This window comes from Callithrix jacchus, chromosome 12, assembly GCF_049354715.1.
Source record: "Callithrix jacchus isolate 240 chromosome 12, calJac240_pri, whole genome shotgun sequence".
Classification (NCBI taxonomy): domain Eukaryota; kingdom Metazoa; phylum Chordata; class Mammalia; order Primates; family Cebidae; genus Callithrix; species Callithrix jacchus.
In genome coordinates this window covers 89,108,376-89,132,951 of record NC_133513.1, presented here as the reverse complement: position 1 = coordinate 89,132,951, position 24,576 = coordinate 89,108,376, and the positions used below count along the sequence as shown (strand labels likewise).

At 41.3% G+C, this 24,576-nt stretch overlaps 1 protein-coding gene across 2 annotated transcripts; it reads right to left on the bottom strand.

Moving 5' to 3' along the window:
• Window positions 1-12,201: 12,201 nt before the first annotated feature.
• Window positions 12,202-24,570, bottom strand: LOC118146130 (uncharacterized). 2 transcript variants are annotated; one of them, XM_054242343.2, is made up of 3 exons: window positions 24,481-24,570; window positions 23,929-24,139; window positions 12,202-12,507 (listed from the first exon to the last, which is right to left on the bottom strand). In XM_054242343.2, the coding sequence occupies exons 1-3, from the start codon at window positions 24,508-24,510 to the stop codon at window positions 12,404-12,406; spliced, it is 345 nt and encodes a 114-aa protein (XP_054098318.1). In that variant the 5' UTR covers window positions 24,511-24,570; the 3' UTR covers window positions 12,202-12,403. The 2 variants fall into 2 exon arrangements, with proteins under 2 accessions (XP_054098318.1, XP_035122148.1); XM_035266257.3 differs by lacking the exon at window positions 12,202-12,507 and adding an exon at window positions 22,223-23,419.
• Between the last annotated feature and the right edge of the window lie 6 nt (window positions 24,571-24,576).

The following is a 24,576-nucleotide window of genomic DNA, read 5'->3' as shown; positions in this document are numbered from 1 at the left end:
ACTGACTGCAAAACAAGCACAGATCAGTGAGCAGCAGGGTGCACGTGAGTGTTTAGCAGCTGGCTCAGAGTTCCAGAACATTTAGCCATGGGTTCTCATGAGCTGGCATCAGCTGACTCCAACACACCACTGTGACCAGAGTCACAAAATCAGCCTTATTACTGGTAAACTGGAGAATCCAGCTTGATGCTTTACCTCCGACCTTCTGAACGTGTATAACTGAACTGAGCAGTTTATGATCTAATAATATTATCATGACATGCTGGTGATAATAGTCGTCTCTAAAGACGTTTAGCTTTGTGAATTGCTTTACATTGGTCCTCACATTCCTCAGGATGCCCTGGAAGATGTTTAATTTGCCACCTTATACTTGTCTGCTGGAGGAATTCAGAGGAGGGAGGGAAAGAGTGGCAGGATGGCAGGAAGGGCATTCACAGGGAGGAAGCCTGCAGGGGACGAGAGAAGCTAGGTTTGGAGGTTTGGAGCAGACCTGGAGTTGGCACTGAGAAGCCATGGGAGCTTCTGAGCAGGACAGCGGCAGGCCCGAGGCAGGGCCACAGAGGGCATCCCTGCAGCGATGCAAACATTGGTCCAAAACGGGACGGCTTGAAAGTGCAGAGAGCTAAAGCTGTGACTCCAGCTGGGTCACTATTGCAAATGGCCAGGAGAGAACCGATGGAAGCCTCAACTGGGACCATTCATTCATTCAACATATATTGACTGTGTGCCTACTATGTCCCAGGCACTTCTAGGCATTAGTAATACAGAGTGAATAAAACAACCCCTGCCTCATGGGATTTACATACTACTAGAAGGAAACAGACAATAAATAAAATTATTCAAGAATCTCAAGCAGGCCAGATGGTGGTAAATGCTGTGGAGAGAAATAAAGGGGTCAGGGCATGACAGGACGGGATTGGGGTGGTGGTCTAAGATGATCCCAGAAGGCTTTATTGAGGAGGTGACATTTTAGCAAAGATCTGAAAGAGACTAATGACAGTAGCAATGGAGACTGAGACATAAACATGCCAGACAAGGAGGCACATCATAAAGAAGTCATTTTAAGAGGAGAGAGGAAGGGTACATCAAAATCTCAAAAATCACACCTAAACAACTTATCCATGTAACCAAACACCACTTGTTCCTCAAAAACTACTGGAATAAAAATGTCTACCTTAAAAAAATTGGGGCCTGGTGCAGTGACTCATGCCTGTAATCCCAGCACTTTGGGAGGCCAAGGCAGGAGGATCACTTGAGGTCATGAATTTGAGACCAGCCTGGTCAACATGGTGAAACCCTGTCTCTACTAAAAATACAAAAATTAGCCCAGTGTGGTGTCACACACATGTAATCCCAGCTACTCAGGAGGCTGAGGCATGAGAATTGCTTAAACCTGGAAGGTGGAGGTTGCAATGAGCCAAGATCATGCCCTTGTATTCCACCCTGGGCAGCAGAGCAGGACTCCATCTCAAAAAACAAAAACACATTTATTCTCAAGGTCACAGCTCTGCTGTAGTGGATGCTGTGGTGAGCTGCCCAGAGCCCCCTTCAGGATGAAGGCAGCGAATGCTTCCAACTGCACTGACAGTGTTAGGAGCTGATGGCTCACTGACAAAGAGAGCCACCTGCCTAAGGACGGGCCCCTCCACTTATTGGTCAATGATCCGGGGAAGGTTATAAAGGTTAGGTCATCTCATTTGAAAGGGTGACAACTCTGAAGGGCCAGCCTAACGCTAGAGAATCTTATTAGATTGACTGAGATCTGTGCTGTAATCAAATTGTGATTCAACTCTTTCTCCACCCAATCTACTCCTTCATGCCACCACAGATGATCCCAAGGGCATCCCCAATAGACTTCTGCACACAAATTCCCATCTCAGGGCTGGCTTTCTGAGAACTCACCCTAAGAACACACTGTTGATACTTACTCTATTTTAATTACCTTCAGGCCCTGACCACCTTCCTTTATGTAGATAAGTATGGCTTATCTTCCCATTCAGAGTGTAACCTTCTTTGTACGCCTTAGAGGGCTTAGCACACGTACTTTGTACATAGGTGACAGGCCCAAACTGTGGGCTTGTGAGAACACCATTTCTCTTCCATCCAGAGAGACCAGTGAGAATTCTGTCAATGACACACCCTAATGCATAGGAAAGGAGAGCTCAGGCCCACAAATATTTGTGCCAAACTATTTATCTAAAGCCGGTTTTGCTGGGGATGCAGCCAAAACCCTCTCTTACTCTTTGCCAGGAAGTGAAAGCCTTTCATCACCACCTGGGAGGAAAAAGGGGTTCAACGGCCCAGCAGAAACAATGTCACATTGTAATTTGGTACCAAACTCAGCTCTCAATGCAACGAATTTGAGACATTTATTTTAAATGTGTATTTCTCAGAGAGAATAATTTGATGGGGATAGGGGGAAGTAGGGACTCACTTTCAACATAGTAATCTTTTTTATAAAGGTCTGTGAGTAATTGTTTACTTTTTTAAAATAACAGAAAATTTCATATTCAATATTTTTAAACTGTGGGGGTAATAGTTTGTAATTAGGTGCTAAATGGTGTGATTATATTTAACCAAAATATTTTAACTTGGTGAAAAAGCCGAGATCCTTTCAAAGGCTTTCTGAGAGACCAGGTTACTTAGTGTCAGAGGAAGTAAACCCATGTACTACTAGTAAATCTCAGCTCTGTTAAAAAGGGTGGAAGAGTGTCCAATAAAAAGGACTTCTGCTGAAGGAAGAGGTTTGCCTCAGACAACTTAGGAGGAGGGCACAGGAAGAGAAGTGGAAGAGCACCAGGAAAATCCAAGAGGAGGCTGGCCGCTCTTAGAGGAAAACTAAGCAAATTCCACACATTAGAGTCTCCGGGATCACCAGGTATCTTAGTTGGTTTGGGATGCTATAACAAAGTTACCATAGAAATTTATTACTCTCCATTCTAGAGTCTGGGAAATCCAACCTCAAGGTGCCAGCTGGTAAGGGTCCTGGTGAGGGTTCTCATCCTGGTTTGCAGATGGCCACCTTCTTGCTGTATCCTCACATTGCGGGGTGAGAGACCATCTCTCTCATGTTTCTTCCTTTAAGGGCATTAATTTAGTTCAGGTGGGCTCCACACTTATGTCCTAATTGCTCCCAAAGACCTAACTCCAAATACTCCTAATCCCACATGGGGGATTAGGGCATAACGTGAATTTGTGGATGAAACAAGCATTCAGTTCGGCGCAGTGGATACTAAGCAAAAACAGACAGACAAAACACAGGTTTGGCTGTTACATGAATACATTGTTAAATAAATATTTGTTCTCCACTTAGAAATTTGGTTCACAATCCTGCCTACACAATAAACTACCTGAATTTTAAAAATATCAGTGACCAGGCTCCACTGCACACTAATAGAATCTGAATCCCAAAGGGTGTGGGTGGGGGTGAGTATCCACATTTTTTACAAACTCCATAGTTAACCTCCTGGGCCAGCAAGCTTGGAAAACCACTGGTTTAGAATATTTGTTGAGCGTAGCTGAGATAGCTCCATTGTCCCCCTTCATGTAAAGCAAAAAAATAGAGAGAGGCATAGATTCCTTCCCTACTCTCTATTGATATTTGGGTTTGCTAAATGAAATAACTACTTTTACTTGTTGGGGCATTTTTTTCTCTATAGTCTGGACAACTCAAACTTGCACCATCAAGTCTTTGCCAGGTGGCAGAAAGCAGGGCATTGGAAGGTATTGCCTCCCCATGGAGTACCAGCTCCACTTCACCAGCCACCCCATGAGACAGTGTTCCCCAATGCCACAAGGATAAATAGCCACATGCTTCTCCCATATATCTGGGTGTCATCCTGCAGGGAGCGGGGAACAGAACTTTGAAAGATGTTACATTTCCTGGAGTTATCCAAGCAGAGAAAATTGGTGGGACAGTTAAAATTATTGGATTGGACTGAAATGGCGAGACGGAACTAAGCTTTAGTTCTTCTCCCACAAGATCCTGTGATCACAAGATCAGGAGATCGAGACCATCCCCAATCAACATGGTGAAACCCCGTCTCTACTAAAAATACAAGAATTAGCTGAGCATGGTGGCACGTGCCTGTAGTCCCAGCTATTCGGGAGGCTGAGGCAGGGGAATTGCTTGAACCCATGAGGAGAGGTTACAGTGAACCGAGATTGCACCATTGCACTCCAGCCTCGGCAACAAGAGCAGAACTCCATCTAAAAAGAAAAAAAAAAAAAGCTCACATGTTCTGTTTACACATAAGGAAAGGTAAGGGATTTTGCACCCTGAAACATGAGCTTATGAATACACACATGTGTATATCCATTACATCCATTTGCATATGCATATCCACATATGCACACTGTAGACCAAGGCAGAGAAAACCAGGACTTAGGAGTGCAGCCAACAGTGGGCCACGCCTGGCACATTCCGGGATTCTGGTGGCAGAGAAGGAATACCAGCTTCTTGGGAGCAAATCCTGACATACACACGTGGGAAATGCTGCAAAATAAAACTCATTGGGACACCATTGACAAGACAATTTTTCTGGGAACTAGTGCAGTTATTCAGTGAGATGGCCAGAGCAGAGTTCATTTCAGATGCTTCTATTGTCCTGGACAGGGGAGTTCTACTTGTCACCATTTGGTGTCAGTATTTTCTCTCCTAAAAGGTCTCTGGGTTATGAAGCAAAGGTCCTATTGGAGAAAGTCTGGAGTACTTTATTGTGAATAAATACGCTTATTTCAGAAGATTTTAATATTCCTTTTAGCCTTCACTGCATTGTTTTCTGTTTCATAATTATTTTCCTTTGTGCAGAGAAAGGGCAGCATTCTCCTTATTTGCAAAGGCAAACATCAGGATTACACCATTCATTCATTTGACCAACAGATCTTAAGGACCAGCATCTTGTAACACAGGTCTCTCCTCCTACAGAGCTTTTGGGATTCTAGCAGGCAGCATACACTGGGCAGAGGCAGCTGTTGCAGGCGGCAGTTCTGTGGAAAGAAAGGCTAGCCCTGGTTTTGAGCCCGGTTTTGCCACTTAGCATCTGTGTGGCTGTAGGCAGTAAACCTAACCTCCCTGAGCTGCTATATCTCTCTACTATACATGAAACATACATAATAAACACTTTTTTTCCAATTTTATCATGAAAATTAAAGATGTTGAAGGATGCATCAGCAGAGCACAGGGGATGTTTAGGGCAGTGAAGCTACTCTGTATGACACTTAAAAAGGTCATTATACATTTACCCAAACCCATAGAGTGTACAACACCAAGAACAAACCCTCCTGTGTAAATTACGGACTTTGGGTGACAGTGATGTGTCAGCCTAGGCTCATTGACTAACAAATGTACCACTCTGGTGGGGGATGTTGAGAAGGGGGGAGGCTATGCATTTGTGAGGGCACGAGGTGTATGGGCTATCTCTTTACCTTCTGCTCGATTCTGCTGTGAACCTAAAACTGCTCTAAAAAATAAGTCTGTTTTAAAAAAAATGAAGGCGCTAACAATGGTATGTTTTTTGCAGAACTATTCACAATAGCAAAGATAGGAAATCAACCTAAGTGTTCATCAACAGAAGAATAGATAAAGAAATTGTGGTGGCCAGGTATGGTGGCTCATGCCTATAATCCCAGCACTTTGGGAGGCCAAGGCAGGTGGATCACGAGGTCAAGAGATCGAGACCATCTTGGTTAACATGGTGAAACCCTGTCTCTACTAAAAAATACAAAAATTAGCTGGGCATGGTGGTGCGCACCTGTAGTCCCAGCTACTCGGAAAGCTGAGGCAGGAGAATTGCTTGAACCCAGCAGGCAGAGGTTGCAGTGAGCCAGGATCACACCATTACACTCCAGCCGGAGTAACGAGAGTGAAACTCTGTCTCAAAAAAAAAAAAAAAAGTGGTATATATAATATATACAATGAAATACTACTCAGCCATGAAAAAGGAATGAAATTATGTCTCTTGCAGCAACATGGATGGAACTGGAAGCCATTATCTTAAGTGAAGAACTCAGAAACAGAAAGTCCGATACTGCATGTTCTCACTTATAAGTGGGAGCTAAATCATGTATACACATGGACCTAAAGAGTGGAATAATAGACATTGGAGACTAGAAAGGGTGTGGGACAGAGCAGGAGAGATTGTTAAATTACTGAATGAATACAATGTATACTATTCAGGTAGTGGTTACACAAAAAGCCTGGACTTTTTATAACTATGCATTATATCCATGTGCCAAAATAACACTTGTACCCCCTAAATCTATTACAAATTTTAAATATTAAAAATGAAAAATGTTACTTGTATTCATAGGTACATATTAAACAGCTGTTTAATGTGTAGGTAGAGGTTGCTCCGGTTGTGTAGTCTTCCAGGTCTGGGCTGTGCCAATAGCAGGGTGTTTAGAGTCAAATCCAAGTTCCATCATTTACACTTGACGGCGCTTTGATGACAGATAATTTGCTTAAATCCTCTATATGTGCACTTACATTTTTACAGATATTGCCGATCTGCAAATTGCTCTCCATTGACAATGTACGAGTTAACACTCAGGTCACACACTGGAGAGGTGATGGGCCTGTTGTCTCACGCCCATCAAATGTACTGTCAAACTTCGGGATGTTTGTGAGTATGAAATGTAGGAGAAGGTATCCCAGTGGAGTTTTCATTTGCTTTTTCCTTAATATGAGCGAGGTTGTGCATCTTTTCACCTATTTAAGGGCTACGTGTATTTCTATAAACCATCCTTTCTGTCTTTTGCATATTTCTTATTGGGTGTGCATTGTTTCCTTATTGATTTGTGTGATTTGCTTACATATGACAAAATTAGTCTTCTTCCTGAGGACAGGTTCCCAATATTTGCCCCAATTTGTTTTCTGACTTCTGACTTGGTAACTGGTGGTGCCTTTTAAACATGAAGACTTTTTAAATGTAGTCAAATATATCAATCTTATTCGTTATGGCTTCTCAGTTTTGTCTCATCCTTAGCCCCTTCCCACTCAGAGATTCTAAACTCTAGGCAGCAGCCCATGGATAAGGTGGGGTGGGATGGTGAGGGATGGGAATGATGTTCTCTTCTAGGTTTTCTGGGGATTTATTTCCACATTTAAATCTTTAATCCACTGGAATTTATTTTTGTGTATCAAGTGAGGATTGGATCCAAGTTTCTCTTCCCCCAAGTAGCTTCCTACTTGTTCTAGATTCTTTTATTAAATAATCCATATTTTCTCCACTTATTTAAAACCTAGTTAACTTTTGAAAGAATAAACTAAGGTCCGTGACTTCTAAATTTGGCAGCAGGAGGACGTCTAAGCTGCAGAATGTTAGACCAGGCTCTTAGCTCTTTCTGAATCGTATTGCTTGTTATTTGGAAAAAGAAGAAATAAAAGTGCATTGATCTGAAAATTTAATTTAACAAATAGCTGTGTGGGAGAGTGGAAAGAACACAGTCTCTTAAGTTAGAAAACCTGACTTCACTTCTCATATTGACTAATTGCGGGAAGTTATGCAACTGCTGTGTGCCTCAGTTTTCAGCTCTGTGAAAATGGACCTAATAATGGCATCCATGTGCCTTAGTGCTTTATAAGCTATATAGGACTACAGGCACATGAGTCGTTATTTGAATTTCTACAAGGTGGCATAGCATTGCCAGTTAACTCAAACAACACAATTTTAGATTTTTGAATGTTTCACCATTCTTGAAATCCTTTCAACTTCTTTGGAGATAGTTAGCTTCTTTTTCCTTGCTGGGGAGTATTTCGGGTTTGCTGTTTTTAGTTTTGTTAAATGTGTTTTCTAACAGCATCTGAGTGGCAGTAGGGGGTTGGCAGGAAAGGAAGAGGTGATTGGGAAGTTAGGATCATCCACTGGGTTTTGATGGAGAGGGAGCTGAGGCTCCATCTGAAAGAACAATCTGGGAGGGGGTCGAAAATAGGAAACCACAGGGAGAATGAATGAGCTTAATTAGACTCTTGTCAGTATAATGATTTCCTAGTTAAAATTTTGTTTTATAATTTACTTTATAACAAAGTTTTTTGGACAGTACAGAATAATGGTAAGAGTCAGTTAATGCAGTGGTTGAATCACAATCCCTCTTCTTCTTAATAGTTATTTACCCTCTCCAAAGCCTTTTTCTCATCCGTGTCCAAAGATTGAATGAGACAGTGTTGATTTCTCATGCTCATGTGACTGTAGATGGGAGGTTCGAGTGGGCAATTGAGAACAAAGTGTAAATTCATGATGGTGTCTTGTGTTTGCCCCTGGGAGATGCAGTAGTAACTGTCTGCAATGGAGAGGTGCAACTGAAATCTGGACACTCACTCTTCCCCATCCCATAGACAAATGTTCCACCCCATTTCAAAGGCAACAGAAGTCTGCGAGGAAGAAGATGCCTCTAATAGCCTGTCAAGTTTGCAAGAAAGGACATGGGATAATGACTCCATTATCACAGGGGAAGGAAAAGTGTCCAGGTGACAAGGGGTAGGGACGATGAGTGGGACTTAAGGGGGAGCCCATCCATGGGACCAGCAGAAGGACCAGGAGAAAGTGAAACCAGATATGGGTCACTAATTGAAAAACTATGTGACTGTGATTTAATTTGTTGGAACCAGGGAAACCGTTGCTCTTCAGAGTTCTCTCATCTGCAAACTTGACCTTAATATCCATCAGTCCGCCATGCATCCATCACGTGATGGCTGCTGTCGATCATAGTTCCCAGGGCTGGAGCCCTCCACACACATTATTACAAACGCTCCCATCCCTGAGGGAAAGATGACTCTAAAATTCCTTTTCTGTTGAGCACATTTTGAGTATGCTTATAAAGTTTAAAAAATTTGGAAACAAGTCACCCAAAACATCCCGTTCATCAGTTGGTCCAGGTGCTGTAATGAATTATAACACTATTTTCTCTGTGTCAGTGATGGTAAGTGAATTCTCAGGAAGTATACTGGAAACCATCACAGGATATTTACGCCTTTTTGATGGGGGTCACATTATTTAATTTTCAATGTGAATTTTGGTTAATTCTGTACTAGTCTAGAGAACTGTATGTGTGTCCATAAGTGGGTGCTCTCATTAACAAAAACCCACCTGCAGGGCCTGCTCCATGGACCTGGACCTGTGCAGTCATATGGAGCCCTACACTCAAAAGACTCTCCCCTTGTCTCACAATTCAAAGAAGGGGATTCATGTCTTCATTTTGCACTGAATCTCACAACATACGTAGCTGGTCCTGTTCTACATAAAATATTGGATTTTGTTCAAAAACACAAACAAGTTTTTATTTTTAAATTAAATTAAATTATTTAATTTATTTGTTTTGAGACGAAGTTTCGCTGTGGAGTGCAGTGGCCCAATCTTGGCTCTTCCTCCCAGGTTCAAGTGATTAGCTGGGATTACAGGTGCCTGCCACCAGGACCAGCTAATTTTTGTATTTTTAGTAGAGACGGGTTTTACCATCTTGACCAGGCTGGTCTTGAACTTCTGATCTCGTGATCCACCCACCTCAGCCTCCCAAAGTGCTGGGATTACAGGTGTGAGCCACCATGCCTGGCCATTTTTTACATTTTTAGTAGAGACGGGGTTTCATCATTTGGCCAGGCTGGTCTCAAACTCATAACCTCAGGTGATCAACCCACCTCAGCCTCCCAAAGTGCCAGGATTACAGGTGTAAGCCACTGTGCCTGGCCAGCCACAAGCAAGTTTTAAGAAGTTTGATAGTTACCAGTATTTTTAAAATACCTACCATTCAGGGATATAGAAAAATCATATACCAATGCATACAGGGAAAAATGCTTCATCGTGCCAGTATACACAAAGGGCACGAACTGTGAACGAACAGCAGCAAAGAAATGATTTTGTTTTGAAAGGAAAAAAAAAAACTACAGTTAATTTTTTTTGGCTTGGGAGTATTAATTCTATCTCATACCCTATTGTTAGAGGAAGTGAGAGAGAAACCAAAAGACTGAGAACAGAAGATCAGTCAAGGGTGTAGAAAAGAAACAGAGAGAAATCAAGGAGTGGGAGATTGAAATGAATCAAGCACTAAGCCCTGTTGTCTTCTTTTGATGCAAAAAAGCAATTTGCATGGTCACTCCTTCTGATGGGGTCACCCTGATACTGACTTATCAGGGACACAGTTTATGTGCTATCTTCCATGTGTGGTTTTAAAATTTTTAGTCATTTGGGCTTGCTTTAAAAGAGACTAGAAACCTCATCGTGAAGATCTCTTTGGATTGCTGGATTCAAAGTAAAACCAAGCTGTGCAGGAGGCTTTAATCTCTGGACGTTCCCTATGCTTGGAGGTTTGCCTTCATCCATAATAATAAAGGTTTAAAAATAACCTCTTTTCTTACATTGTGCAAACGTATCTTTCTCCACTAAAGTTTCAGTGTTGCTTTTATTGTGTGGCCCCTGCTGTTTCTTTCACCTTTTCTTTTCAATAAATAGATGTTCACTAAAAAAAAAAAAAAAAAATGATGCTGTTCCTTTAAGAAGAAAAAAAGTTACACTTGGTCAGTCTGAAAATGCAACACCTGGTGACCATATTTAGAAATGTTAACACACACACATACATACATACATACACACACGCATTAGCCTTTGGCACTGAACTGTGCAAAACATTACAGGAAGCTCATTGCTTAAGAGCAGTTGAGTTTAATCATTTATTTGTAAGTCAGTTGTTTGGTACTTAAAAGCACTTTTTCCCATAGAAGCAGAGCTATAAATGATGCTTTGGTCCCCAGGCTCAAAAGACTGTTGGAGAAACGTCTGCCCTGGCGATGAAAATAGAAAACGATTCTGTGCTGATACAGTAATTGAGCCAAAAAGAAAAGCTCACAAAGTGAGAAACGGTTGACCTTGAATGCTTATGCTCGAAGAGGAATGGATTTCACCTGATGTGGTGGAGGCAGCTGGAGAGTTCCAAGGTGCCTGTGGGTCTTTCCCATGGCTCAGGCTCTGTGCCTGTTCAGTTTAAAGCCTGGGTGTATTCTTCATCCTCCAGGCCAGTCTGCATCCAACTGTGCTTTTATGTGACTCCCATGTTTGGGTTCTAGTTTTGGCTCTGAATGGCAGAGAGTGACAGAGGAAGGGAAATCTTTCTGAGGTGTCTAGGATGTTGGAAAAAATGTGGAGTAAAAGAAGCCAGGTGACCTTGTGGTACCATAGCTCTCTGTGTTCCTTTGGAATGGAACGTCTCCTCTGTGCTCCTCTGGCCACACAGGAACTCTCCTATTTGGATGTAAAGGTCCAGCTCACACATATCCTCTTCTCTGGGAGTCTGTCCCCAAATTAGCTCTCAGTGCAGCTTTTCCATGTCTCTATGGCAGCACACCTCATATCATTTGGTCATTATTTATTTGTATATGTATTTTCCACCTCACTAGGAATCCCTTAAAAGAAAGAAAGAAATTCATTTTCATAAAAATCTCAGGAACCTACACAACATATAAATGTGTGCTCCATTCATTTAAGTTGGAGCCAAGCTGTGAGCATTGAAAAGAGAAGACTGAGGGAGAAGAGAGTGGGGACATCATCCCACCAAAAAGAGAGGTTGGGGGTTATGGGGAAGAGATCTTGCACCAGAATCTGCCCATCTCACCCCATTTATCAGAGCTTCATTGGTCCAGAACCATGTGCCTCTTAACAAAGAGGAATGAAAGAAGACCTTGAGATATGTGTAAGCTACTGCTTGACGACTATGGTGGACATACTTTGAAGTTTCCCCAGCAGCCATTTTTCCCTTGTTCCAGTGACATCTGATATTCATAAAGTGATCACCCTAAATATATAGGCTTGAGTGAGTGCTAATCCAGCTCCAGGATGGAGGACAGGGCATCACTTTTCCCTCTGGCTTTGGTGTTTGGCTCAGAGATGGAAAGACAGCCAAAATATCCAATCAGGGTGAATCTCATTACTTTCAAGGGTGCTGTCTTTATCCCACTGTACTTGAACCTGAGGGGCTGTAAGTCTGGGGCAGCTGGAGTGGTGGTGAATGTTTAACAACCGGCTCTCAAAAGCAGCTCTGATTTGTAGCATTTGCCAAGTCCTGTGGTAGAAACACTTCCACCAAGCTGATTTCAAGCTCTAACATAATGTTACTGACCATTGTAGTCTTTCCACCATAGACATAAGTGCAATTGATGAAAGTCACCTCAAGAGCATAGAAAATAGTAAAATGTAAAATAGGTAGACATGAATTTTGAGTATTTATTACATTTAAAAAGTATAATTGGCCAGATGCAGTAGTGGCTCACGCCTGTAATCCCAGCAATTTCGGAGGCTGAGACGGGCACTTCATAGGGTCAGGAGATCGAGACCATGCTGGCCATCATGGTGAAACCCCGTCGCTACTAAAAGTACAAAAATTAGCTGGGCCTGGTGGCGCGTGCCTGTAATCCCAGCTACTCAGGAGGCTGACGCAGGAGAATCGTGGGAACCAGGGAGTCGGAGGTTGCAGTGAGCTGCGATTGCGCCACTGCTCTCCAAGCCTGGAACAAGACTCCATCTGAAAAAATAATAAATAAAATATATCAGTGTGTTTTCCTTTGTGTTTGTGTATGAGATTATGAAACCTGAATCAAACTATATGGACAGTTTCAGGCCCTGCCTTTTTTTTTTTTTTTTTTTGCCCATTGTGAAGATTTTCCTATAGAGTTATAGATTATTTGAAAACACTGTTTGTAATGGCATTCCACTTATAGCTATGTCATAATTTATGAAGTTACATTATTGTTGGATGTTTATACTGTTTCTACTTCCATACTGGTATAAATAATTCTACACTTAGGACAAATTAATAACATTTTACATTTTTCTTTTAAGCATATGGACATTTTAAGAATCCTGATACCTAGAACCAAACTGCCTTCTAGGAAGTTTCTATCCATTTGTTTTCCTGTCAGTGGCAAGAGCACCCATTTAACCATGCCTTTGCCAAACCTGAATTTTATAACTTTTTAAAAGCTTGCTTTGGTAGGTCAAAAAATGAATGGTATCTTATACTTGGTTTAAGTTGTGTTTCTTTGGTTTAGTGGGATTGTGAGCTAGTTTATATCTTTATCAGCCATCTGGATATCTTCTCTTTGTGAATTAAGCTTTTGTGTTCTTTGTTCATTTTTCTATTGGAATATTAGCCATTTACTTATTGAGTTGAAAGACAGTAATGTTATAGAACATAAAAAGTGGCTTTCCATAAATATTTGTTACATTTTATATGCAGGGTCTTCTCATTTGTAAAATAGAACATTGAAATCACACAGCGTGGCAGTCAGGTCTAGGACGACGGCCCTGACATATTCAGTTCTCTCCGTCCAGCCCCACATACATTCTTCAATATTTCCAGTCTGTCAAGTCTCTGGTTTGACATTTCTTAGGAGGGAATTTGAATTATTCCACTCAGTTAATCTCAGGTTGGAGATTTGAGAATTTCCTTAAGCCATTTTACCCTAGGGGCCCAAATTATTTGGTTAAGCAATTAATAGGAAGGCATGTACAACATTTTTTATTCATGAGAAATTTACTTCCTTGTACTGATTTAACACATTTTGACCACAGACATTGCTGTTTTTACAAAAAAGAGCATCATACATGTTCGGGATCAGGAGTAAGGAGATCTTACTTCTTTCTGCTCTTGTTTTTTCTGGGTTGGGGTTTTTCTCTTAAATGGACTTCTGCATGTCAGTTCACTCTCTGGGCCTTGGCTTCCTCCTCTCAGATTATTTGCCAGATAAAGGACAATATCTTTTTTTTACTGAAAAAGCATTGTTTATCTAAAGTCTAACTGGGCATCCTGTATTCTTATTTGCTAAATCTGGCAGCTTTCTCTCAAAGGCCTACTCCAGATCTGACAAATTATGACTGCATGCAGGGCATGAAATATAATTCAATCTCATGGCTCTCTGAAGCCGAGGTAATCTGGGTCCCATACTGCAGGAGATACCATCGTCCAACGGAGACTGTTCCAGGGATGATAGTAAAGGAAATGCTGATGAAGCCTGGAGAGTCCAGGGATCCATTTGGACATTTAGGGGACTAGAAGTAGAGTTTGGAGATAGATAAGACATGCACATGGAATCAGAGACACAATATGAAAAAGACCGTAGTACTGATGTTAGTGACAGTTGGTGAGTTCTAGGAGATGCAAGTTTGATTCCTTATTCTTCCCTTTGGACAGTCAGGCAAATACATTTCTGCTGGACTGTCTGCTCTGAGTACTTAGCATTGAGTTCCTGAACACGTTTTAAAAAGGACTCTTAGTTTATGATCAGGCTCAGTTGAAAGAAATACTGTGACTGGAAAGCAGGACTTCCATGGCCATGTAGCTCCCCATTCGCATAGGTAAACAATTAGAATTTCAGTGATTTTTAACATCAATTCAATTCCCAAGTTTGAAAAGTAGTTGTATCTCATAACTGCTTCTTTTTGTCAATATCTTTTAATAATTTCCACATTTAACTCAGAAAATATTTATTAGATACAAAGAATGGTCCAGTTTTGTGCTTGCCATAGAGAAAGACCAAAGAAATACAATACAGTTGTTTAACTGGGATGTTTATAATTTTATCATGATAACAGGATATGCACTTATGAAAAACAAGTCAAAACTATGGTCAAAAGACAGAGAGATAGAGATCAGAGTAGAGGCACAAGTGGACTAGAAGGAAATGGGACAAGCTTCCAAAAGAAAGTGGGCCTTGGTGGTAAGTGAGATTGGGACAGGCCACAAGAAATAGGAAAATGGTCAAGATTGGGGCAATATTTGGGAGATGGGATGACTATGCCAGGAGACCCCCACAGCAGGATTCTTCCTTGATGGAGACAGCATTGATGAGGAGGCCTGGGGCACTGGGCAGTTCCAATACCCCTGATGACTCTCTAGAAAGAATTGAGGGTAAGAGGCATTTAAAGTTCTGCCATTTTAAAACTCTTACATGAAATTTTCAAATATGTGGCAAAGTTGAAAGACTGGTACAATGAATATTCGTATATCCATCACCCAACTTCGACCACTGCTAATTTCTTTTTAACCATTCGAAAATAAGTTGTAGACATCATGACACTTAAACCTTACATCCATCAGTGTGTACCTCCCAAAAATGTCTAAATAAGGATCTTCCTCTACATTACCATACCTAAGAACAGTAACGATTCCCTAATACCGTCTGGCATCCTTGGTCTTCTAACATTAAGAAGACCAAGTGGTAGTCTTGCAGAATTTCTACATCTGGATTTTTTAATTATTATAATTTTTTTTTCTTAATACTGTTCAACCTGTTCCTATATCCCCTTTATTTCCTATGAACTTAGCAGGACCTCACATTCCAGTTTGCCTAGGAATGTCCTCCCTGTTTACATCTACAGTCCTGGCATAATTGTTGATTGAGTCTTCTTTCACTCCCAGAGGTGCCCTACTTTGAATGATTCATTATACGTCCACTCTGTATAAGCTGGTAGTTAGATTTAAAAGTTAATTAAACTGAGATATCTCATTAGTGAGAGGTACTTCATTTTGCATTAGGAAGCAATAGGGATCATGTTGAATTTGATCATGTGATTAGTACCAGTCAGCTGTCAACTCTGTAAAGGTCAGCTTTGCCATTAGCCAGAAGCCTCAGGTGCGGGACTTTGATATCTTGTGATGTCATAGGGATATAATGCTCCCCAGCAACATTTTACCTATTGATTTTAGCATTAATTGATTATCCTTGTGTAAATAAATTCTTTATTTGGGGTTGCAAAATGGTAGTTTCCTAATTCTATCATTCATTCTACATTTATTAGCTAGTATTTGGTGAAAATTGAGGATTTTTAATTTCTCTTAAAAACATCAGGGCAAATGCTTTATTCTTCTTTAATTTCCAACTGATTTAATTTTTTTAAATTTTCAATTAAAAAGTTGATGGAATAGTTACCTTCAGTGTTGGCAAATAACTTTGTTTTCTGGTTGTGTTTTTATGGACTAGTGGATTTTTATTTGTTCCGTGTTTTAAAAGAAACTACAGTCATTTTTTTTTAATGCTCAAATTGTCCCAAAATTGTCTACTGGACCCTCTTTCAAGGATCTGTTCCTATGTGCCTCTTTCAAAGAACTGCACCACATTAGCTGGGCATGGTGGTGTGTGTATGCCTGTGGTCCCAGCTATACAGATGCTGAAGTGGGAGGATTGCTTGAATCCAAGAGATTGAGGCTACAGTGAGTTATGATGGCACCACTGCACTTCAGCCAGGGTGACAAGTGAGACCCTGTCCCAAAAAATAAAAATAAAAAAAATCCAGAGAATAGATCTAATCCCTATCACTCCTCCACTATTTCCAGCTCCCTTCTCCCTCCCATTGGGTGACTACTTTATGGCAAGAGGTAGTCCAGGTTCTATTTTCCCTGCCCCAGCCTTGAAATCAACCCTTTCTTAAAGGAGAACCTGGTTCCTTTTAGTGGAGAATCCTTTTCTTACTATATTTGTAAGTCAGCATCTTTGATGTATTTAAAATTTGGACCATCTTTGATGTATTTAAAATTCTAGGACTTTTCAGTGTTTAGTGCTAGGAAATCATGAGTTCAGATTGATTAAAATTACCAAGTTTTTTCTTTGATTTTATATTTTTACTTTTTTCTCATATATCCAAAATCTTCATTTCTACCAATTTCTCATATTATATACAAAATTTTACTTCAAACAGCAAAATCCATAGTTTTGCTACTAAAAATAAAAATATGGAGTAAAGTTTGAGATTTCCTTGCAGTTATTTTTATTCTTAGAGTAAGTTTCACAGAGGATGCTCAGAGGACTGTGTTCAAGTGTCACTTGAAATAATTCTCTCCTCTGTGATATGTTACCATCTAAATTCATTTGCTTCTGCTTATTTTTAAGATTTGCCTTTTTTTCTTTGCCTTATTTTTTTAAGTTTATGTCAAACAGTTTCCTAGTTTAAAAGTCAAAACTCCATAAAACGATAGATCCAGGCCAGCCACAGTGGCTCACACCTGTAATCATGCCTTTGGGCGGCCAAGGTGGGCAGATCACTTGAGCCCAGGAATTTGAGACCAACCTAGGCAACATGGTGAGACCCAATCTCTACCAAAATCACAAAGATTAGCTGCGCATGATGATGTGCCTGTGGTCCCAGCTACTCAGGCACTGAGGTAGAAGGACTGCTTGAACCCAGGATGTTGAGGCTGCAGTGAGCCATGATGCACTCCAGCCAGGGTGACAAGTGAGACCCTGCCTCAAAAAAAAAAAAAAAAAAAGATCCAGAGAATCTATCTAATCCCTATCACTTCTCCACTATTTCCAGCTCCCTTCGGCCTCCCATGGGTGATTACTTTTATTAGCTTCTGATTTACCCTTCCAGTGTTTACTGTTGCAATAACAAGTGTGTGTGTGTGTGTGTATTTATCTATACTTGAATTTACCTTATGACTCAAGCAACCTCAATTTCAGGAACCTATCCTGAAGATACACCTTCACATATGTACATATGCAACATCTGCACACAGTTACTTATTGCAGTTTTATTGGCAATAGCAAAAGATCAGAAACACCTAAATGTCTATCAGTGGGAGACTGGCTGAATATATTTTAGCAATAAGTAACTGTGTGCAGATGTTGCCTATGTACATATGTGAATGTGTATCTTGAGGATAGGTTCCTAGAATTGAGGTTGCTTGGGTCAGAACGTAAATTCAAGTCATTTTATTAGGTAGTGCTGAGATAGGACAGACAAGCCCATAATTGGGGCTTAGCTCCAGAGGGTCCTTGGTTTTGCCCAGGAAAGAATTCAAGGGCCAGCAATAGTGCTCAACAACTTTTATTGAAGCGGCAGCCTGCAGCGGCAGCAGAAGTACTGCTCCTTGCAGAGCAGGACTACGCATAGACAGGGTCCACAGAGTAGCAGCTGAGAGGCAGAGATGCACTCATATTTATACCCACTTTTAATTATAGGCAAATTAAGGGGCATGCAGAAATTTAAAGGAAAAGGGTGCAACTTCCAGGTTGTCAGGTCATTGCCACAAAAAGGGTGGTAACTTCTGGGTGTTGCCATGGCAATGCTAGGTAAACTGACATGGCACACTGGTGGGTGTGTCTTATGGGGAGGTGCTTCCAGCCTGACTTGTTTTAAATAGACTTCAACTTGGTCTGGTGTCCAAGCCCCATCGCCTACCTCATTGCGAAATCCCCTCCTAAGGGAGTATAACATTTTGCAAGCAAAAGGTGTCTTTTCCTCACAGCCTTAACAACAGACACTATCATCAGACTTTTAGATTTCTGCTTATCTGAAATATTTCTTCAGCATGAGGGTAGTTAAGCAGGCTTTCGATCCATTTAAAGGCCTCTTGCCTTTCATGTTCATGGTTTTGTCCACTTTTTGTCTAGTTGGGTGTTTTGTTTTTTCTATCTCCAATTTTTAGGATCTCTGCCTATAAAGGAGATACTAACCTTTGGTCTGTGATACATGGTGCAACTCTTTACTCCCAATTCAGCTTTTATCTTTTGATACTGTTTATGGGTTTTTTTGCTATGAAAAAAATATTTTTTGTTTCTCTAGTTAAATTTATCAAGATTTTCCTTTATTAGTTCTAGATTTTAAATCAAAGATAAGGTTGTAAAGAAATTTACCTGCGTTTTCTTCAGGTATATTATACCTTTGTATTTTAAATTTAGATTTTTGATCCACTGGGAGTTCACTCTGGCAAGTGATTTGAGGTATGAATCTAAGTTTTTTCTTTTTCCAATAACTATGCAATTGTACTGTTTATTGAAAAGCCTATTTTTCCTCATTAGATATGCCACATTCCTAATATACTTAATTTGCTTATAATCTTTTATTTATCTACATATTTTCTCATTACTTTCACTGGTCATGCAGCAATACCATGCTGTTTTTATTAGAGAAGCTTCATACTGCACTTTAATGTCTAGGAAGGCCCTTCCTCATTCCTTGATTTTCTTTTCCAAGGGTTTTGTGGCTATTTTTGCTTGTTTATTTTTATACAGAAACTTTAGAATCAGGTTGTCTAGATCTGGCAAGGGAGAAGGAGGAGGATTCTCTTGGTATTTGTATTAGGATCACATTAAATTTACATTAAATTGGAGATAATGGAAATCTTTATATCTTTATGATGGGATTGGGATCACAAACATATATTAAATTGGAGAAAATGAAATCTTAAAATGGAACCATAAAACATTTGCTCAAGTCTGTTCTGCTTTTGTTTGGGGACCCTTTGAATCCAGATGGACTACCTAAGTGGAAAGACTGTGAGGCTAGTCAAGCTTCATCAAATAAAAGGTAACAGAAAACTGTAATCAACAGCCACAGCATTTACTACTGAGGACATAGGGCAGATAGACTGCATTAGTTCATTCTTACATTGCTGATAAAGACATACCCATGAATGGGAAAAAAAAGGAGTTTTAATTTAACTTACAGTTCCACATGGCTGAGGAGGTCTCATAATAATGGCAAAGGACAAAAGGCACTTCTTACATGACAGCATCAAGAGAGAATGAGGAAGAAGCAAAAGTGCAAACCCCATCAAATCTCGTGACATTTATTCCCTACCACAAGAATAGCACGGGAAAGACTAGTTCCCATGATTCAGTTACCTCCCCCCAGCTCCCACTCACAACACCTGGGAATTCTGGGAGATACAATTCAAGTTGAAATTTAGGCAGGGACACAGCCAAACCATATAATAGACCCTCACCTCTTGGAGGTCATGAGTGTTAGTTCAGCTTTCCAAATCTCTGATACACCCTTTCCTTGGACAGAAAACTGCCTCTCCACCCTTGCTTGTTCTCGTGGCCCTGACTGATGGAAACTACCTGGCCTCCTGATTTCCCAGGACCTTGTGTATCTGCTTCTTCGCTCTGGGTAGTGGTTCTGACTAGTGTCTGAGCCATGTGACTAATGAGGAGAAAAGAGTGTTCGACGACCCGTCTGACTAAAGCGATGGTCACCTACTGGAAATTAGTAAGGAATAAGATGGACCATCAAGGAGACTCAGTCACAGTGAGGCACGAATCACACTGGTACGTGGTTCTAGAAGAAAGGAAAATCCTCTGAAGTCCTTAAGAAGGGTCAGCAGCTGGAGGCATGGGGATGAGATTGGGGGTGGATCTCACTACCCAGAAGTAGCAAGAGGCTGATCAGTGAACAAAGTGGGGACCTACACTGTAGTGAGAGCAGGGTAAATGTGGGAATATTTCCAAAGAGAATCTTGCTGGCACATTGGCTCTGAGGGCAGAAGGCAAGGAAAGAGGTGAAGATGACACATAGACTCAGAGTTGTCCATCTCAACATTAGGCTATTATAATGTTCTTGCCAATAGAGGTTTAGCTGGATGCAATGAGTAAAGGCTGTTTTCATCTGAACCATTCTCCTAATAAAACAGATGCCCACTCCGTGCCAATCTGATGTTTAGAATGTTGAGTTTACTGAGCAGATAAAATAGGGAACCAGTTTGTCTCACAGAAAGTGAAGCCTTGAGTCTAAAAGGGCCTTTGCCTATATTTACTCAAGCCACAGATGTCTTCTCTTCTTCCTTCTTTCTCCCTTTCTACCTCTTGTCTCCCACAAAAAAAGAAGAACAGACAAACCACTGCCAGCATCTGCCACGCTTCCTTGTCTGGCTTTGCCCTTTCTCTGGTCTCTTCTGCTGTTTTCCTCCACTGGTTTACCCAGACTCCTTAGCTTCCTCCCAACCTTCTTCCCTCTGGGCCCTTCACTGGCATTGGCTGAGAAAACCTGTCCATCTGCAAGCTCCTGCCACTTTAGCCCACCTGTGTGAGAAGGCTGCCACGTCTGACATTGCTGCAGGATGCATCTCTGCCCCAAGCCTGAGAAAGGGGACCAACACAAGAAAGGAAAGGAGAGTGAGTGGTTTGGAGGCTAAAGGCCCTAGCTCAGATGTCAGGAAGATGGGTAGCCTTGAGTAAGTTTCATCGCCTTTCTGAGGATCAGACTTCACATCATAAAATGGGAATGACCATAGTACCCCTTGCCCCCATGGAGTTGTTTTGAGGCTGAGCCTCTTGGAAATAGGTTATAGTTCTGCATAGAACCAGACTGCACAACACCAACATCATACCTGGCCAACTTCCTGTGGCAGTTTGCCTCAACTGGTCCTGGCAAGGGAAAAGCCATCAGTGGGTGGTGGCAGAGAAGATAGCGAACTGTGCTTGACTCTCCAGCCTCAGTGAGGACTTGAACTCCCTCCAAGGCACTGTAAATGCCACTGCCACTGAGCCCTTCTTTGGGAAGCAGTCTAGTAAAGAGAATCCAAGACTTCTCTTCTAGAAACTCTGAGAATGTTTCCACTGGCACTAGCCAATTTCTATGCACTTTGGTAGGTCCAGATTCCAACTCAGATGAAGCCCAAGCCCTCTTAGAATCCCTTGCTCTAGAGGTAAGAAGTTGAGGGGAGGGAGACTAAATGACTTGGCGAAGGCCATGGTTAAGTTGGTGCCTGATGCCAGAGCAGGGCTGTCTGTGGTATCAGAGAAAATCTCTCTTGCAATGGCAGAGTCTATGATTAGTAGCTTAGACTCTGGAAACAGACTGGGGTTTGAATCCCAGCTTTGCCGTTGATGAGTGATGTAACTTCAGACTGGTTTACTTAGCCTCTCTCAGAATCAATTTTTTCACATGTAAAATGAATGTTACCATAATACAGGAAACACAGAAAGCATTCAATAAACATGGTGGTGGTGTTGTCATCCACAGATGCCAGGCAAAGAGCCCAAATAAAACCAGGGCTGGCTGGGTCTCATCCCCAAGATGCAGTGCAATCTGTCTTCTTCTTCTCAAGTCTCATTGTCTCACAGAGATGGTAGATCATCACCATCTGACTTAGGTTTAGGCATGCTGCCTTGGCTTTGCCCCATAATTCTAGACCAGATCTTTCTTTCTTTCTTTTTTTTCCTTACAACACAAGATCAAAGATAGACCAGATCTTTTAAAATTTATTTGTGTTAAATATGTAATACCTCCAATATGTGTTAGATACAAAGAATAACAATAAAATGAGCATTTATACCCACCATTCAACTTAAGAAATATACTACAATTGCTTGCGTGTCCCTTCGCTCCAATCTTGCTCCCTGGTAACTTGCTCATTTTTCATTCCCTTCCTTGGTTTAACCATATATGAATGTATCCTAAATAATATATTACTTAGTTTTACATGTCTTTAACCTTAATACAAATGGAATCATGCTGTATATACTTATTTAGCTTGCTTTTATTGCTCAAATTATTTTTGTTATTTATCCATACTAATGCAATTGGAATTCGCCCATTTTCAATCTTGGATGGTACTCTATTATGAAAAGATGTCACAATTAATTTATTTGTTCTCCTGTTGATGGACATGCAGTGGCTCATACCTGTAATCCCAGCATTTTGGGAGGCTGAGGCGGATGGATCACCTGAGGTCAGGAGTTCCAGACCAGCCTGACCAATATGATGAAACCCTGTCTCTACTAAAAATACAAAAATTAGTCAGGTGTGGTGGCGTGTGACTGTATTCCCAGCAACTAGGGAGGCTGAGACAGGAGAATTGCTTTAACGTGGGAGGCGGAGGTTGCAGTGAGCCAAGATCAAGCCATTGCACCCCAGCCTGGGCAACAGAGCAAGAGTCCATCTCAAAAAAAACAAAAGAAAACAAATGGTGCTTCAGTGAAAATTCTAGCACATGACTTTGATATACACAGTTAGGAGTGCTCTGCAACTGTGATCTGTGCTGGGTCATGGATATGTATGCCATCAACTTTATCAGAGAATACCAAACTGTGTCTAAAGTGATTGCACCTTATACTTTTAGCAAGTGTATAAACCCTCCAGATTTTCTTTAAGGTTGGGGTTGTTCATTTCTCATCTGTGAATCTGGTGATTCATTAATTTCCATGTCCACTGTACTATGTAGACTGAACTTGAATGCTTATCATGGTATATTGTTCTGCGTATGCGGTGGTGGAACCACGTTGTGTGATCTCATTCCTTTTATAAGTTCTCAGCTAAGACTTGGTATCATCAGTTTCCATCTTTGCATTGACCTTCTTGGAAATCCAATTATGAGGGCCTGTCATTTGTATTTTGACTTTCATTTATGGTGCATTTGTCATATAAAAGTTTAAATATATATGTGTGTGTGTGTGTGTGTGTATTTATTCATTTATCACTGTTTTCCTTTTTGTGTGTTGCTTAGAAAGGTTTTCCCCACTTCAAAATTAGAGTCAAATAATTTAAAATTTTCATTTAGTCATGGAACAACTTAGAAGCCAGAGCAGCTGTGGCAGGCCTGGACCATTAGGCTGTCACACTGCACTTCACATGGAGCAAAATGTCCAGTCTGGAGATGCATTCTCTCATTTTCATCATGGCAGACTAAATACAGTAAAAAGAAGAACGACAAGTGGCTGTAAAAAGAAAAAGCAGAAGTGTAACCTTTGCCTCTGGTCTTTTTCTCTGGGGAAATAAGAGTTGTCAGCCAGGTGCTGAGCAAAGTTGTTGGTGGAGAGAAAAGTCAAGTGACTTATGGGGTGCATTTTACAATAATTCAGAAAGAACGAACTGACTATTATCTCATGCAGTGAAACCTAAATTTCCTGATCCTTGATGACATTGTATGTGCCTTTACCATCCTAGTCTACTTGTTTCTTCCAGTTAGGAATTATGCGAGAGGAGGGGGAGGGGTCTAGAGCTCCTACAGGACGCATTACAAGAAAGCTGAGCAGCCAGATTGGGGAAAATAAATGATGACAGCAGACAAGCACTTGCATTTTTCTCACACAACGTTGTCTGCTCTCTTCCTGGCCTGGCCAAGCAGAAGGGCCCCACCCTTCAACAGATCTGAAGATTCTGCTTCTAAACATCTGGTCAAACCAGAAATTCATAGGCAGTGATGAATGTGAACAATCAAGGTTACCTGGAGAAACACAGAACATCCATTTGTGCAAAGAAGAGGCATAGGAGGGAAGAAATTCATCCACGGTTTCCACCTCTGCCATTGCCACTGTTCCTTCTCCTCCTCCTGTGTCTCCTCCTCCTGTGTCTCCTCCTCCTCTGTCTCCTTTCTCCTCCTTGTCTTCCTCTACCTCTTTCTCCTCTTTCCCCCCATCTTCAGCCAGATCTTGGATCTGTAACAGGAGGGGTAACTGGGAGCCCTTTGCTTTGTCCTGCTGTGTATTCTTCGGACCCAGGAGAAGACTGGTTCCCTTGATAAATGTTGGAAATGTGCACTTTATTCCACAAGGGTGAGCAGGACATTCTAGATGGCTACAGGAAAGTGTGCCTAGGTACAAAAAGTCCTTCCCATTTTCTTCCTCCCTGACCCTAGACTGTAGTCTGCTCTCTAAACAACAGATAAATCAGCATTTTTCAGATCAGGCAGAAGGAAATGTAAAGTCTTCCAGGAGGGAAGTAGAGTTCTCTGAAGGGTTCAGCCCCTACAGGTATGGTTCCTTCCTCCCAGCCTCACCTCATCTGTCTGGGCTTGAGATGGCCCCATGTCTGATGTGTCACTGGGTCTGATAAGCAAGCTGTGGACAGGGCAGGAAGAGGCAAACACAAGGAG